We start from the raw sequence: 17,462 nt of genomic DNA, 5'->3' as shown, positions 1-17,462 counted from the left end.
GAGATTATTACAGAAATTATAGAATTTTTCTAGAATTTATTTTATAGGGAATTTTATTTTCCTCTAAGACCGAGAGGTCTTTTGGGTAGCAAGTGTTCACGAGAAATGTATTGTTAGTTTTTAGAAGACTAACGGTGCAGACATCATATTTTTTGGAGTTCGGGAGATTATTCTATGAATTTCCAAAGAATTTAGAGTATTTTAATTTTCTAGAAATAAATTTAGACTTTCCAAATTTTTTGGAAATTTTTAGAGGGAAAATTGGCATTTTGACCCCATAGTAAATTAGTACTAGTCAAGACAAGTCAGTAGGAATTTTTCGTATATTTTTCTAAGCTCGGAGCTATTTTTAATTAATTTTCAAAGTTTATAAAAATAGAAAAATCAAAAAATACAAAAAAAGATGTGACACGTGGCGCACATCTAGCGCGCCACGTCAGCATTAACGGCCAGATCGTCAGCATTAACGGAATTGTTGACGGAATAAGGTAAAATGGGACACGGGTGTAAGTTACAGGTGGTAATCTGGAACAAAAAAACTTTCAGGTGGTAAAGTGAGAATGAGTTACAGTTTTGGGTGGTAAATCGATAATTAAGCCATTAATTAATGTTGAATAATTATAAACAAATGCTGCAATTGCATTGAGGAAACACAACTTAAAAAGACAAAAAGAATTAAAAGTAGAGAAAATGAGAATCTAAATTATTTTACTTGAGTGTGTCACCTTATAAGACACTTGATGGCCGAGGCCACATAATAAAGCTCACAGGAATTCAAAGGGACTCAGACAGTAAGAATGAAGGGATGTTAACGTACACATAATTGCAGTCAACCTTGAGTTTGAAGGTGATAGAGCATATATATCATGTTGATGGGTTTCAAACAAAACCAAATTCAAGGCACATATATATGGATAGAAAGATGCACGCTTGGTGATTATGATAATGGACTGATAGATATCACCAGATAAAGTACTGATATAACTATTTCAATGGTGATCATTTTAGTCAATGGTGACTATTTTCTTCATTGTGCTTTTGTTTGATTTTAGTACTTATATAACTTTTTGTATTGATTTTTTTCCCATTTTTTTAATGGGTTTGGGTGGTTCATGGTGCTATTTCTTCTGCTGGTGGCTTCATCTAACATAAGAATTCTCAGGTTCTTCAATATTGCTCGAGCAAGTGCTATCCTCTGCTTTTGACCCCCTGATAGCTGCACTCCTCTTTCTCCACAGTGAGTGTCATATCCATCTTTCATTGAACTGCATAAATAATGAATACAGATTGGTTGATAAGTACCATTATTCTTTATTGTTTATTTTATTTTCAAAAGTTTGAATAAGATGGTACCTTAATGACTCAAACAAATTATTTCCCAAAACAAATGGGCCCTTAAATGTATAACCATATCCTGAGTATTAAAGGTTGCATGTGAACAAAAATCCAAGGTTTATAGAGAAGATGTCTTAATTTCAAAAATCTTTGTTACCAAAACCTTTAACTTTCTAGAGCATGATTAGATGAGGGAACTAATAATATAATTAAACAAGAGATTTATCTAGAAAGTGATCTGTAGCAATATAACAGCAGGTTATGCATGCCATTAACACATGATCTGCTACATTAGCAGTAGATTATGATGTTATTATATATATGTGACCTCCAATTTGTGTGTGTGTGTGTGTGAGAGAGAGAGAGAGAGAGAGAGAGAGAGAGAGAGGAGCTCACCAACAACATCAACGATAGTTTTTCCATTGGAAAACCTTCCAGTAGTATTTGTCATTAAGGCCAAAGTGTCTATGAATAGTACACTTCTGCTGCCACTGCCTTCTTTATTTCTGGTTGGATTCCTACCTTCCCCAGTCAAAGAGGTGCATTTACCATATTCAAACCTTAAAGTGGAGATTTTCAAGTTAACCACCTCTATTGCCATTTGCCAAAGGCCCAAACAGTAAAGCTCTAAATGCTTCCTTTTGAGTTTTCAGAATCTGTATGTGTCAATATCCAAACAGTAAAAGTTGTTTTAAAATTTAAGCATCAAATTTTTATAGTTTTGTTGTTCATAATCTAAAGTTTCATTGTTTCATTGATTCATAAGAGTGACAATAGGCTCTAAGAAACTATATTTCTAGGGACAAAAAGGGCTCTTGGACATTTTTATTCATAGCTTTAAATGCTGCAATAGCTTATTGAATTCTAACGTACTCAATGACATTAACGAATTTAATCCCTCATAATCAAGACTCTTTCGAGTGGATGTTGGCATTGGCAGCTCAAGACCAGTATTTCTTGACAAGCTGCCCAAAGAGTGACCCTTCTTTATTCATCAGCTTAATTGGCTCATCATACTCTACTAATTTCTCAGTTAATGTAATTTGGAAAATCAACAACTAACATCACATGAATAAGACAACACAATTTTTGGTTCAAGAGCTTTGGGATATAATGCTTACCATCACTAATAGCAAGCACCTTTGTGCAGTCCATTACTGTTGGTATTCTATGGGTCACTGTTATTACAGTGCAGTCTGCAAATTTTGTTCTTATAGTTTTCTGGAGAATAGAGTCTGTTGCATTGTCCATTGTTGTCAAATGAAAATTTTGTATATTTAGAATATGGATGATTGGGGGAGAGTAAATCATCTCTTTAATTTGATTGATAACAAAAATTGGTGGTCCTATTGCAGCACTACCAGAAGCCTGTAATTAACTACTATTTTTCTACATTGACTTCAATTTATGGAAAGTTGGCATTATATTACCTTATAAATTCATGAGCATTGGCAAGAATTGTTGCCTTCGTTACTTCAGATTCCCTAGCATTCTTTTTACCATATAGGATGTTCACGAATTGTTTCTGCAAAAAGTGTAGGCTCTTGACTCACTACTGCAATATTTGAAGGCCCTGACATTCTAAACTGACTCACTAATGGTGTCTTTTCCAAATGTGTTCTCCATTGGAATAACCAACAAAAAAATGTATGCATTGTAGGTGATGTTCTTCTGGTTTTGCAACGGTCATCTTCAAGGTGTTTGATCAGTCACCTTTGAGCTGTTTGATTACTGCTTTGTGTCCTGTTAGGCAACAGGTCAGTTTGTCTTAAATACATTTTAAACATGTTATATTTAGTTTTTTTCAATTTAGAGATATAATTACAATATACATATGAATGGTTTTTGTTAATTTGTTTGTGTATAAGGATGGTCTTTTGAACTCGGGACTAGATTTAAATGAGGTTTCTTATGAATTTCATGTTAATTAAGAATTATAGCTGTGATGATTCAGATCCTTAGTAATGAAGCATCAACTCTGCCTTTGCTTTTGCTTTTTAGTTTTCACTGCATGTTATGATACAGAGCATGTAGCAATTAGTTCTGTTGTAAGAAGTTGTCTAAATGAAAGAACTGCAGCTGAAATCAATAAATAAAGACTTTTTTTTTAATATTTTCTTTTTCTTTGTTTCTGGAGCATAAAGACTTGGTTTTCATAATAGATAAATCAATTTTGAACCTTATTCAAGTAATTTCCTCAAAAGAAATTTCACATTTTTCCCTCAAGTTTAAACGATAAATGAGTTTTTTATGAACCATGTAATATTATTCTTATGAATTCCTACCATTTCTCATGCTCCTTATACACTAACAAATCATGTTTCTAAAATTTGCAGCGAAGCACAAACAAAACCCCTTGCAGAAGGCCGACAGCCAACAAGAGCAACAGCCACCTGTCCAACAAAGCAATGAAGAAAAGAATACCCATGCACAAGATACAAAAATAGATGAACAGCGGAGCAACACTCAAGAAGAGACCCCCAAAGCCAATTAAGCTGCCTCCAACCACCCATCCATAACCTTTTTGAACAATGAGCAGTTGAATACTGCAAATCTTCTGATTACTGTAAAGTTTTTGGTAATGCAGCTTTTGTAAATTAAACTTGGTAAACAAACAATCATGTCAATGCTTCCAACCATATTTAGTAAAAAACTATTATCCTTTCACTAAAGTTTATTAGGCCTTAAATAAATATTTTAAATATTTAGTACAAATCGATCGCGGTTTTTCTTCTATGGTGTCGTACTGGAAGCAATTGATGCAAGTGTAAAGGCCATCTTCCATGGTGTAGGTTATCTGCTGGCCGTTAGAGTACTTAAGAGTGTCGCGCTGAGAGTAGGAGAAGGGAATGTCGCATGAAGCCTTTTTCGCTACGAGACTGACCTTCACCTTAGACCTTGGGGGCACATTAACCTTGTGCAGACGCTCCACTAAACTTGTGGATTCCTGAGTATGTCCCCACTGGTATTCTCCGGTGAACTCGGTCGAAATTTTGATCTTTTCTTCTGCGCAGTTGTCTTGGATGAGTGGAACGCTGGTTTTGATGTTGGTTTTGATGCCCGAGTACTTCAATGAATTAATGGTGGCATTCCAAGTCATCTTCTTTTTCTCCGTATACGCGAGCTTCACTTCTACAGTTTTGGGTTTTTGGGTCTTGTTAACGGCATATCCGCTGGCAAGGGTGAACTCGCTGATCTGGTCGTAGATCCTGGCTTCCTTGATGTGATAATTGACATCATCGACGTTCCTTGACGAAACAAGCTCTTCCACCTGAAGGTGTGCCTTCCTGGAAATGGTGGGGACGGCGGCATTGAGACAGCTTGTCTTGTTGCCTTGGGTGAGTCTGCTGCAGAAATTGTTGTTACCCAAGTTGCTGAGACAGCTTGTCTTGTTGCCTTGGGTGAGTCTGCTGCAGAAATTGTTGTTACCCAAGTTGCGGAGAGCGACCACATGGTTGCTAACTTTTATTGGCCAAAACAAGGTGTCGTCGGAGGTGGTGGTGGTGTCTTCAACATCCCAGTCAGACCAGATCCAATTAGTGCCTTCTGGGCTGTTGCACCGCCGCCAGAATTTGCCCAAGTGATCAGACTTTATGCGGACGCTTCCATTGCCAGTGATGAAGACCTGGTTCCCCACAGTTGGATCTCCAATATTGGGAGTAGTACTGGATGCAAACTGAAGATATGGGTGTCCCTCGATCGAGCGAGCGCTGAGGTAGTTGCCATTATCGTCCTTGAACGCCACGTGTTTGGGCAATATGAACAGCGATTCCCAATTGATGATTGTGCAGAGATCAAAATTGTTGTCATCGGGCGATCTTGTTCTCCCGAATAAGCAGAAATCGAACGGATCGTCTTCGCCAAATGCCCATAAGCTTACATAGTGGTTGAGCTGGACGTGGCGAAATCGGACGTGCCAGAGGTAGACAGGCTCGAACAACGTATATGACCATTTGGATCTGTCTTCCTCTGGTTCGTCAGCTGCGGCACAAATCCAATACTGGTGGTCCGACCACCTTCTCCAGTACTTGTTGTTGTAACAGCATCTTATGTTCACCAGTCCCTTCCCACACTTTGCCGTCTGCACTTCGTGCTTTGCGTACGGGCTCAAAACCTCCTCTCCGGAGAATTGGAGAAGCCCATGTACGGGATATCTAATCCCTAACTGCAGGCTCAAAACATCTTCCTTTATGAAGCGCAAGTATTTCTTGTTATTGTTTGATTTGATCACCACAAACCTCGGCAATCCCATAGTTTTCTCTCCCTCTCTGCAAGATGTCTAACGTCTCATCTAGTTGAATTGAACGAAAGAAAAATCTCAAGGATTCCAATTAATGGCTACCACATTTCCAGAAAACATGTGGGACCCATTACATTTCTTCTTCTTTTTTGGTACATTTGCCAGCCATTCTTTGTCGGGCACACTGCATGGAGTGTAATGAATACTTTTCCCCTAGAGAGTTCTCCATTGAACAAGCCCAATGGCATCTCTCGTAATGAGGTGAGGCCCTTTTCTTTTTCCCCACTTTGGAGGGGTGTTGGTGTGGTGACAATTCCACGTTGAATGAGAAAAATAAATAAAAGGTTGGAGTGTTAATTACCGTGAAATGATGGACAATATAGGTAGTTCACGTAGAGTGTTATTTACGGTGAAATGATGGTGCGCCATGAAATGGATGATAAATATTAATTAAATTGGATACATGATTTAACCATAATTAGAGATACTTATCATCCATAATTTAAATATAAGTCTTAACCAAGGAATAAAATTTCCTTTTTTAGAGGTATGAAAATTTTAATAGGTATTCGCCAAAATTTCGAGAAGATTTAGCCAAAATCTTTTATTTTGAGTTAATGATTTGGGATTTCAACTCATGGTTGCATGTATGATTTTATGTGAAGGTTTCATGAGAGGTTTTGAAAAGAGTTAAATATTAATCTCTTGAGGATTTAAAATGAGTTACACCATATTTACTTATCTTAAGGATTTCTTTACAAGAAAAGATAGGATAATTTATGAGCATGATTTAAGCAAACACGTATCTTTATGAGCTTGGTTTTGTTAAGGAAGGTTTTGGAAAGGAAAATGAAAGGTTTTGATATTAGATTGCATATATGATTTTGTTATGGAGAAAGGTTTTAAACCATATTGTCAGTTCCCTCCTCTTTATTAGACCGGCTCTGTACTTGCCTCAAAACTTCTCGGCAGTGTTTGACAATGGTCTCAGACCGGCTCTGCACTCACCTAGAGTTTACTCGGCAGTGTATGACAGTGGTCTCAGTTATTCCCTCTGCATGCACGTATGACAGTTATGAGCTCTGCATGTGTATGACAGTGCAAAGGCTCTGCACATGTATGACAGTTATTCTGGCTCTGCGAGTACCTTGAGACTCTTGAGCTCGTATGACAGTTTCCCCTCTCCACTTGGGTATCTGATTCGGTGTGAGTTTTTATTACTAAGTTTTTATGGATTTACTTAAATTTTACTAAAGTTTTGTACAATTGTGATTTATTTAAATTTCATGACATGTTGAGCATACTCGATTTGATTTATATTAATTATTTACTTATTGATATTACATCCATTTGTTTTCAAAGGTTTTGCGAAATAATTTTAAAATTGGGGGATTTCAAAGAGTGACGTGAGGTCTTAGAGCTAAACGTGGTTTTGAAGGATTTTTTGAAATAGGAAGTTTACCTTTGTTTTCGTTTCCATAAATCTGTCCACTCACTGAGTTATCTCACATTTTTGTCTAAATTTTACCCCCAAGTAGTAGCTTTGGTGGAGGTCGAGTCAATCACGTCGAGGCATTTACGTCCATTTCCTTACTCGGACCTTGTAGGCGCCAATTTAACTATGTAAAAGTCCCTTGTAATAGAATAGTGGCTCTGATAACCACATTTAAATTTTAAGATGGTTTTCTTCGTAATTGTTGGGTTTGAGACCCTTTTGGTTGAGATAGAGGTGGTTGAAGTTTTTAGAAGTGCTTTTACAGGTTTTGAAAATTTTGGGTTAGTCCATTTTCAGGGGAGGTTCTGCCAAATTTTTGGTAGGATTTTCTTTAATTTTGGACCCCACAGGACCCTTTCCGAGTTTCAAGGTGGAACCCAGGGGTGGTTCTGTCAAAAATAAATCCAAAAAATAAAGAATAGTAATTAAATACAAAAAAAGTAAGAAATAAATAATAAAAATATAAAATAAATGAATTGGCGACAAAATTAGCTGTCCTCGCCTTTGACAAATTCATCATTTTGCGACAAAATGAACATAATTGGCGTCAAAATTTTGCAACGAAATAAATATAATTGGCGACAAAACTTGCTGCCAAATATGTGTAGTTCGCGCCATATCCAAGAAAATTGGTGACGAAATTTTTTCAATAGGCGACCAACTTTGGCGCCAAAATTCAAATCTCGCGCAATTTTTATTGGCACATTGGCGATGAAATAATGGTATTCGGTGACAAAATATAAGTTCGTCTCAGAAAGTAATCCACAACGAAATCCTTCTTTCTTGGCCAATTATCAAGGGCCACGAAATATTTCGGTCACCAAACATTTTTCGCGATGAAACAGCAATTTTTAACGACGAAATCGGTTTGTTGCTAAATTTGATGTTTCTTGTAGTGAACGTCTCCACTAAGCCCATTTTATACCCTAGGAGGAAATGAGGTGAAAAGATGGAGATTTACCCTCAAAACTCGGGAAATGAACCAACATGGCCGAGCGATTGGCGGTGGAACCGAGCGTTCGACAATCCATGTATTAGTACAATTGGAATGTACTTATATATATAAACCTAGGTATTGGTCCAATTGAAATGTACTTATATATACTTTTTTTCTTACTTGTTTGATTATTTTCGATTTTGTGGGTTAATGCATTTTTTTTATTTTATATTTTTATAATTTAAACGGATATTATCTTTTATTATTTTAAATTATAAAACATAAAAACTAGATAATCTTGAATGTTTTAATTAAAAAATGTAAAATTAAAAAAGTCCTAACCGATATTATCTTTCATAATTTTTAAAATTAATTCATATTAATTAATTATCTTAATTTTAAGAGATAATATGAGTTAAAATTTTTAAAAAGTCCATTTTTTGGACCTTAGCCTTAAAAATTGGATTTAAGTACAAATCTAAATCCCTATATAGTTTTAGTCTGAATGACCCTCCAAAATTGGACCTATTTCTAATTAACTCTAAAAAACACTCTGAACTCTAAATTTTAAAACATACTAAATCATATCTAAACACACTCAAGTAGCCGCTCTTGTACTCACAATTGTCACTGTATTCTTGTTGTCGATTGACCCACACCTAAATAGATAGATCGACGGTCTTACACTCCGAGAATCTATTTTCAAAATTACAAACTATAATTTTTGTGTTCATAAAATTTTTAAATCAATGCATGCATACCTTTGAGTATTGTAAAAAGTTATAAGGAGTGTATGAGTGATAAAGTAATAATTAAATAATTTGGGACAGTGCTTGGCTTCCTCAAGACGAGCTCCCCCTTACCAAGAGATGTGGCATCATCATAGTTAACATATGTCTTTTTTTGCCTTCCTTACCAAGAGATGTGGCATCATCATAGTTAACATCTGTATTTTTTTGCCTTGGTTCTAACTTCTAACACAAGAGGAAGGAAAGGCATACATGCATGCATGGAAGGGTTATCTTTTTCTTTTTGTTTTCTTCTTCTTTTTTTTTTTTTTTCTTTTTCTTTTTCTTTTTCTTTTTCTTTTTCTTTTTCTTTTTCTTTTTCTTTTTCTTTTTCATTCTCATTCTCGTTTTCTTTATCTTTTAATTTTTTCCTTTGATGATGCTAAAGTCACCAAATTTGTTCATCAATATATTTTTCAGAGTGAGACTAAACACTATCACTTCAATCCAGATTCATAATTGAAACACTATCACATTAATCCAGACTCATAATTTCATGATTAATTTGATTTGGCGATACTATTTCATATTTTGATTTGGTGATACTAACCCATAATATCTATCTCACTTATCTCTTGAATTGTCACTTAATAAGAGTGAAAGACACATAAATATATAGAACTGTTCCGTAAAAAATTTTCTCAAAAATTTGACACCTTGAATTCGGCTCTTTGTCAATCAAGACCATAGTATATATATGCTATGAGTTATTTACATTTATACTTCCTGAGATTTATCGTCTTTTCACATACACCCCCTAAGGTTTCAATCACGAGATTTCTGGTATCGTCTTTTAATGTTCTTCGAATGCATTCTAGATATTAGTATTCAATATCTACGTCGTGTATTTGAAGAACCATAGGGAGACGCTAACAAAATTTGACAGAGGGGGCAATAAATAGAGACCATATAGCAGGGGACTGTTGTATGTTTCTAATTAACTCTAAAGAAAAACTCTAAAATCTAAATTTTAAAACATATTAAATCATATCTAAACACACTCAAGTAGCCGCTCTTGTACTCACAATTATCACTGTATTCTTGTTGTCGATTGACCCGCACCTAAATAGATAGATTGACGGTCTTACACTCCGAGAATCTATTTTCAAAATTACAAACTATAATTTTTGTGTTCATAAAATTTTTAAATCAATGCATGCATACCTTTGAGTATTGTAAAAAGTTATAAGGAGTGTATGAGTGATAAAGTAATAATTAAATAATTTGGGACAGTGCTTGGCTTCCTCAGGACGAGCTCCTCCTTACCAAGAGATGTGGCATCATCATAGTCAACATATGTCTTTTTTTGCCTTCCTTACCAAGAGATGTGGCATCATCATAGTTAACATCTGTATTTTTTTGCCTTGGTTCTAACTTCTGACACAAGAGGAAGGAAAGGCATACATGCATGCATGGAAGGGTTATCTTTTTCTTTTTGTTTTTCTTCTTCTTTTTTTTTTTTTTTTTTGCTTTTTCTTTTTCTTTTTCTTTTTCATTCTCATTCTCGTTTTCTTTATCTTTTAATTTTTTCCTTTGATGATGCTAAAGTCACCAAATTTGTTCATCAATATATTTTTCAGAGTGAGCCTAAACACTCTCACATCAATCCAGATTCATAATTGAAACACTATCACATCAATTCAGACTCATAATTTCATGATTAATTTGATTTGGCGATACTATTTCATAATTTGATTTGGTGATACTAACCCATAATATCTATCTCACTTATCTCTTGAATTGTCACTTAATAAGAGTGAAAGACACAAATATATAGAACTGTTCCGTAAAAAATTTTCTCAAAAATTTGACACCTTTAATTCGGCTCTTTGTCAATCAAGACCATAGTATATATATGCTATGAGTTATTTACATTTATAATTCCTGAGGTTTATCGTCTTTTCACATACACCCTCTAAGGTTTCGATCATGAGATTTCTGGTATCGTCTCCTAATGTTCTTCGAATGCATTCTAGATATTAGTATTCAATATCTACGTCGTGTATTTGAAGAACCATAGGGAGACGCTAACAAAATTTGATAGAGAGGGCAATAAATAGAGACTATATAGCAGGGGACTATTGTATGTTTCTAATTAACTCTAAAGAAAAACTCTAAATTCTAAATTTTAAAACATATTAAATCATATCTAAACACACTCAAGTAGCCGCTCTTGTACTCACAATTGTCACTGTATTCTTGTTGTCGATTGACCCGCACCTAAGTAGATAGATCGACGGTCTTACACTCCGAGAATCTATTTTCAAAATTACAAACTATAATTTTTGTGTTCTTGAAATTTTTAAATCCAGACATGCATACTTTTGAGTATTGTAAAAAGTTATAAGGGGTGTATGAGTGATAAAGTAATAATTAAATAATTTGGGACAGTGCTTGTCTTCCTCAGGAGGAGCTCCTCCTTACCAAGAGATGTGGCATCATCATAGTTAACATCTGTCTTTTTTTGCCTTCATTCTAACTTCTAACACAAGAGGAAGGAAAGGCATACATGCATGCATGGAAGGGTTATCTTTTTCTTTTTGTTTTCCTTCTTTTTGTTTTTCTTCTTCTTTATTTTCTTTTTCTTTTTCTTTATTACTTTATTATTCATACACGTCAAGCATTCAACAAGCCAAGCATTATCCCAAATACATAAACACCGTTCCTAAGCTACATTAACACCGTTGTTCAGTTTTAGTATATAGGTATAGACTTTTTTTATTATTCATCTCTTTAGCATTCGTGGTTGAGAAGTGAGAAGTACCATATCAAGTTATCCACTCCATCAACATTCAACAGGAAATTAGCAGGCCCTCTTTATTCTTTTGCACAGCTTGGTTCGTGTAATTCAGGCTTCCAGTTTCGAGTCCACCCAAGTTACCCAACCCATCATCAGGTTTTTCTCTATCTTTCTTCCTTATCTTCACTTTGTGCTTTAGTCTTTTCCTTTGGTTTAATATTTCTTATATTGTAAGGGGAGCATAGTTTAGACGTTAAACAGTCAAACTACAAAATTAACAAAGGTTGCTGCTTCTTGTAGGTTGTGGACCTTGTGGTGAAGACACTATACGTACGTTGACTCTAGCATATATTCACGGCTGAGAAGTGACAAGTATCATATCAACAGGAAAATTAGTACTCTCATTAGTCTTTTGCACGGATTGGTTCCCATCATCAGGTTTTTCTCTATCTTCCTTCCTTATCTTCATTTTGTGCTTTATTCTTTTTCTTAATTTGGTTTAATGGTTAATTTGATGTTGCAAACACCCTGTCATCAACTTAGTTTTCCTGATTATTAGAAAATTGTATAAGCTTAAAATTCAGCCTTTAGGTAAAAGAATTCAGCATTATTCTATTCATCTCCCTTAGGAGGCATTTATAAGGGTACAATATTATGTCCATAAGGAATTCTACTTAGACAAGAAAACTAATTAAAACAACTACAAATATAAGTAAAGTACACAAAATTATCCTAATTAGACTAGGACCAGGAAAATAATAAGGGAAAATAAAACTGGAAACTCACGCCAACACTCTCCCTCAAGTTGGTACATAAACACTTCATCTGTCCAACTTGCCAAATGAGTTGTAGAACTCTGTAATTGGAAACCGTCTTGGTAAGTAGATCAACTAATTGATCTTCATTCTTCACAAAAGGAGTGATGTTTATTACAATCTCCAAACTCATGTTGACAAAATATCTATCAACTTTAGCATATCAAATACGATGAGACCTTCATCAGCACCAAAAAAACTAGTAGAAGACCCATCACTTGTATCAATTAGGGCTGGGAATGGGTCGGGTCGGGCCATTATCGGCCAAACAACCAACCCACCCGACCACCCGACTTTAGCCAATTCTCAAAACCATTACCAATCCGACTATTATGGGTCGGGTAATGGGTGTCATCCGACTTTGTCGGTTGATTGGTGGGTCGGTAATGAATGGCATCCGACTCTTTTTTTTTTTTTTTTCCACAAACAATTTAAAATTTAAAATTTTAAACCTTTAAATATAAGTTTATAACAGCCAAATATCATCACCAAAACAAAAAAAATCATCAGATTCATCCCCAATTCACCATGCAGCTAGCTAATTATGTTCAGGCAATCAATATAAATAATTCAATATCCATTATCCAGTCTTTTAGAACAAGAAGACAAAAAGGAATACAATCAATGATTCAATATCAATATCCAATTCGTCATGCGGCTAGCTAATCACCAAGTGCCTGATTTTGAGTCAAATTCCCCAAATTGAACTGCCAACATCAAAATCCCCAAATTAATATTGAAAACCCTAAAATGACAAAACCCTAAATTCATTGTTTGCAAGTGGAAATTAAACTAAAGAAAAGTGAAATAAAGTTGAAATTAAACATACCTGAGTCTAATTTGGAGGATGTGATGACTGAAAGTCTGAAACAGAGGAGAGTTTGAGAGAGAGAGAGAGAGAGAGAGAGAGAGGTGCAGGTCACTGGGTCAGTGAGAGTTGAGAGAACTTAGAGAAGATGAGAGAGAGTGAGAACTGAGAAGCCTGTTTGGTATTCTATTTAAAAAGTATTTTTTTTTCAAAAACAAAAAAACAAGTTTTAGTCAAGAAAACATGTTTGGTAGACCATTTTCAAAAACAGTATTTTAGAAAAAATTAAAAACATGCCTCTTTTTAAAAATGATAAAATATCGTTTTTCTCATTTTTTTTTTTTACACTTCCATCTTCCTTAATTAGCTGCCATCATTTTTAAAATTTAAAAATTGTTTTCAAATTTCATATCAAACAAGTTTTCAAATTTTAAAAATTGATTTTGAAAACTCACATTTAAAAAATAAATTCTTAATTTTTGAAAAAAAAAAATTTGAGAAGGATACCAAACGAGTTAATTTCTCCAACAACGTGTTCAAAAGAGAGGAGGAAGTAGATCGATGTTCGACCACGGCCATAAAGATCTAACCAGATAATGTTCAATGTTCTTTTAAAATCTTGATTGTTCTCAGATAAAACGCCCTTGCATAGAGATACTTGTGAAGATATTTAATGGGAGCAGTTCTGCCGATTTCTTCTATAAATGTAGTTGATTTATTCTATGAATGCAACTTGCTCTTGCCTCTCCTTAGAAGTGACAACTTCTTTTCACCCATCATTGGGTTGTAATTATCCAAAAGAGAACATAAACGAGAAACAGTAGGCCGCTTGAAGTTTTTAGCAAGAATAACACGTGTCTGCATGGTCTTTGAGTCATTCTCGCCAATGACCACAAGCCCATCCAAATCAAGCTTTTTTTTCTTAGTTGTTATGGGATCGATCCCTCAGATACGCTCGGTACACAGTTTTAGTTGCCCTCAGAGACGATTCTCCTTCATTCAGCTTAATATGCACCTTTTAATAACTGTTATCACTCTCCGGCGATGAGTGACTTCATAAACCATAACCTTGGTGTTAGCCTTTCGGCAGATTTAAAGAGGAAAGAATTCACCCCAATAAAATCAATATTATCATATGCACAAATTTCAAGAGATCGAAATATTTGTACCTTGAAAATTCGAAACATAGGATTTTCTTTGACAACACGGATGAATGATTTTCACATCCATTCAACTCCAAGTTTGCTAATATCATTGTTAAAGAATTTTTCTAGTTCCCACAAAATCATGATGAACCTCAAAAACTTCATGCGGGCCATCAAACGTAGGAGTAAGCACTAAATTCAAAGGACTTAAATCTTCATATTTATCAAAGAACTCGCCAACATCCTCATGAGGACTATCCGCAAATTTAAACAATATATTTAGTCAAAAATCATCAAAATCATTAAAACCTTCACATGTAGTCGGAACAACATCAGGTAATTTGAAATCATCATAAGTCTTCTCTTCACATGTAGTCTCCCCTTGAATAGAAGACTCTTAAAAAGACTCAGTAGAATATAGTGATCTTATGCTCAGCAAGATTTGAATAAACATATATTCTTGGACCTATTCCCACCTGACAAACACAGTTAAAATCACAAGGGATACCAGTCCAACCAAGGGTAGTAGTGGACGTCGTGTCACCGAACCTCCAATCACAGGTGAGAAGAGAAGAACCAAAGTCTTCTTGAGCAATATAATAAAAAACATTAGGAATCTCCCAAAAATCCCTAGCAGTCATTGCTCCACTCTTAATCAACAACGAACCTCTTTGGTCATAGAATTCATCAGCCAACCTGTTACGATAGTCCTCAACAGGATCAATATTATCACCAGTAACATAACTCCATAGTCCACGGTCAGATGATATATAAATAAGAACTTTGTGCCCACTCAACATAATTGAACTGATCAAGTTTCTCAAGCGTAATTTAGGCCGGTAATTTAGGCCGATAAGTCATACATAGCTTCAAAGCATAAAATAAGAATTGAAAGAAAATCGGTAGGTAGAAATAAATTACAGACGGCAGCAGAATGGACGGCGACAACAAAGAACACAATCAAGTAGCAGCAGCAAAAACCCTGAATTTTATGGAAAAAAAAAAAAAACAAGAAAACGCGCCTTAACCAATGACATGACCCGATAACCTGACCCATAACATATACTGTTCCACAAAGTTGGCCCATAACCCACATATCTCTCGCCCATGACCAAAACCCAAAACTTATAAAGGGATGCCTATTGGGATTCCTTATATATGCACTAGCTAATTGTGTAATTTATGCTTGGACTCAGATTTGAGTCGGTGAACAGTATTTTCCCAATTTGGGTTCAAGTTTGAGTTTTTCCAATTTGAGATAGATTTGAGTCACTACTGGAGAGGATTTTTGATTATTTTGACTCAAATTTAAATTTTAGTCAAGATTTGAGTCACTACTAGAGATGCTCTTAGTAGTAAAATTTATTTTCATAAGTTTTTTTAAATAAATTTGATATCACTAAAGTTATCTATGTAAATGAATGCTTGTATCGTACTAAACTTAGGGAGCATTGATCACGATTTCTCTTAAATTTGATTGGTTAAACAAGGAAGTAATTAATTATAGCTATTAATTATTAAATACACACACATCTTCTTATTACATTACGAACACTATTTATCACTGTGCTATAGTGAGAACAATGTATAACTGTCAACTCTCCAATAATTAATAATATTGGTAGAACTAAAAAATTATCAGTGAATGAAAATTAATGAATTTTTATCAATGAAATTTTTATTTTTTTTTTAACAAAACATGCCTACAGATTTGCAAGGTTGATAAACTTTTTTCTAAAAATATATATCTTATATCTAATTTAAATTATATAAAAGCTCCTAATTTTTTTGAAATTAAAAACTTAATGTTGCTAATAATTTTTATACAATATATATATACACATAAGCATCTGCTTCTTTTTTCGTTTTTTTTCGCTTTCTAATAATTAATACTATGACGGGAACTTTTGCAAAAAGCAATTAATCATTAAGTAATATAGTTATTAATTATTCACCATGGAAGTAAGTTGGTTCCTCAAAAAAAAAAATTTAATTAATAGAGGGTCAACTGTGTAATGATGATTTGAAGCTCCGTAGTTTATCACAAATCTCAAAGGGCTCGTCTCCTATATAAATATTTTGAAAAATTGAAATTCTATAATTTATTGGTAGTTTTTATATGAACTTACAGAGAAGATCAAGAAGGTGGTGAGAGATGGATCCAATTCCACCATTGGTGAGGAGCCTATGGGATGTGTGGGATGTTCGCATGCTGATTGTATTTAGTCTGAGCATACAAACCATTCTTTTCATGTTGGGCAACCGTAGAAAGTACATCTCCAAATTTTGGATCCAAATCACTGTTTGGTTAGCCTACTTAGTAGCCGATTGGGTGGCAACCGTTGCCCTTGGCAAGCTTTCTGATGTTGATGCTGATGCCAAAAACAACAATATTGTTATGGGGGGAATATGGGCGCCCTTTCTTTTGTTACACCTTGGTGGGCCAGATACCATAACTGCCTACTCAGTGGATGATAATCAGTTATGGTTGAGACACTTTCTTGGACTGTTTGTTCAACTCACTGTGGCAATTTATGTCTTTCTTATGTCCTGGAGTATTAGTTCTTCTTGGTTCTCATATCTAGCTTTGCCGGTGTTCGTGGCTGGAATTATCAAGTACGGAGAGAGAACATGGGTTCTCAAGTACGCATGTGATACTCAACCAGCAGTGCCATTTGCCAATATCATAAAAGAAGTGGTACTTAAAAGATCGACCTTTCCTGATGCGGAAGTGTTGTCAAACTTGCTGGTTGGTTTATTAATTTCTATCTACAACAAATTGCTTGTGCTATATGAGAAGTTTTGACACATGGACCATGCACATCATTCACATCTTGTCATGTAGGCAAAATGTTGTTTTTGTGTCCCCTAAAAGCAGATTGGCATGCTCCAATTAATGAACCAGGTTCATGCCAAAATTTCTGTGTGCTACATAGGTTGAAGGGAATTTGATATATTATGTGAACTAAATTGTAAAAATAAAACTAGATCGCAGAAGCTGTGGGTGGGAAGAAGTAGCAGAATGAAAAAAAAAAAAAAAAAAAAAAAAAAAAAAGTCTAAATAATGAAACCTAACAAGACTTCTATCTGATTGAGTTATTAAATTCATGTTGCTTAGTTTGGCATTATATATACACTTAATCCAGCGCCAATTGTCGA

At 34.8% G+C, this 17,462-nt stretch overlaps 1 protein-coding gene and 1 long non-coding RNA gene across 2 annotated transcripts; one reads left to right on the top strand and one right to left on the bottom strand.

Annotated features, from left to right (window-relative positions):
• Positions 1-4,012: 4,012 nt before the first annotated feature.
• Positions 4,013-5,587, bottom strand: LOC147286217 (uncharacterized). The gene has a single exon (XM_086240709.1). The coding sequence runs from the start codon at positions 5,585-5,587 to the stop codon at positions 4,013-4,015; it is 1,575 nt and encodes a 524-aa protein (XP_086096835.1).
• Positions 5,588-11,557: 5,970 nt separating this feature from the next.
• On the top strand, positions 11,558-16,875 carry LOC147286216 (uncharacterized). Its single transcript, XR_015122109.1, has 3 exons — positions 11,558-11,691; positions 11,836-11,973; positions 16,435-16,875. It is a non-coding gene; the product is annotated as an uncharacterized LOC147286216 (long non-coding RNA).
• The last annotated feature ends 587 nt before the right edge of the window (positions 16,876-17,462 follow it).

Source organism: Dryas octopetala, chromosome 4 (genome assembly GCF_963921425.1).
Source record: "Dryas octopetala chromosome 4, drDryOcto1.1, whole genome shotgun sequence".
In the NCBI taxonomy this organism is placed as follows: domain Eukaryota; kingdom Viridiplantae; phylum Streptophyta; class Magnoliopsida; order Rosales; family Rosaceae; genus Dryas; species Dryas octopetala.
Note: the sequence above shows the minus strand (reverse complement) of the source record. Positions and strands in the feature narration are given on the sequence as shown.

Excerpts from the sequence above, each read along its gene's own strand:
- LOC147286217 (XM_086240709.1), bottom strand. The coding sequence starts at position 5,587 with ATGGGATTGCCGAGGTTTGTGGTGATCAAATCAAACAATAACAAGAAA.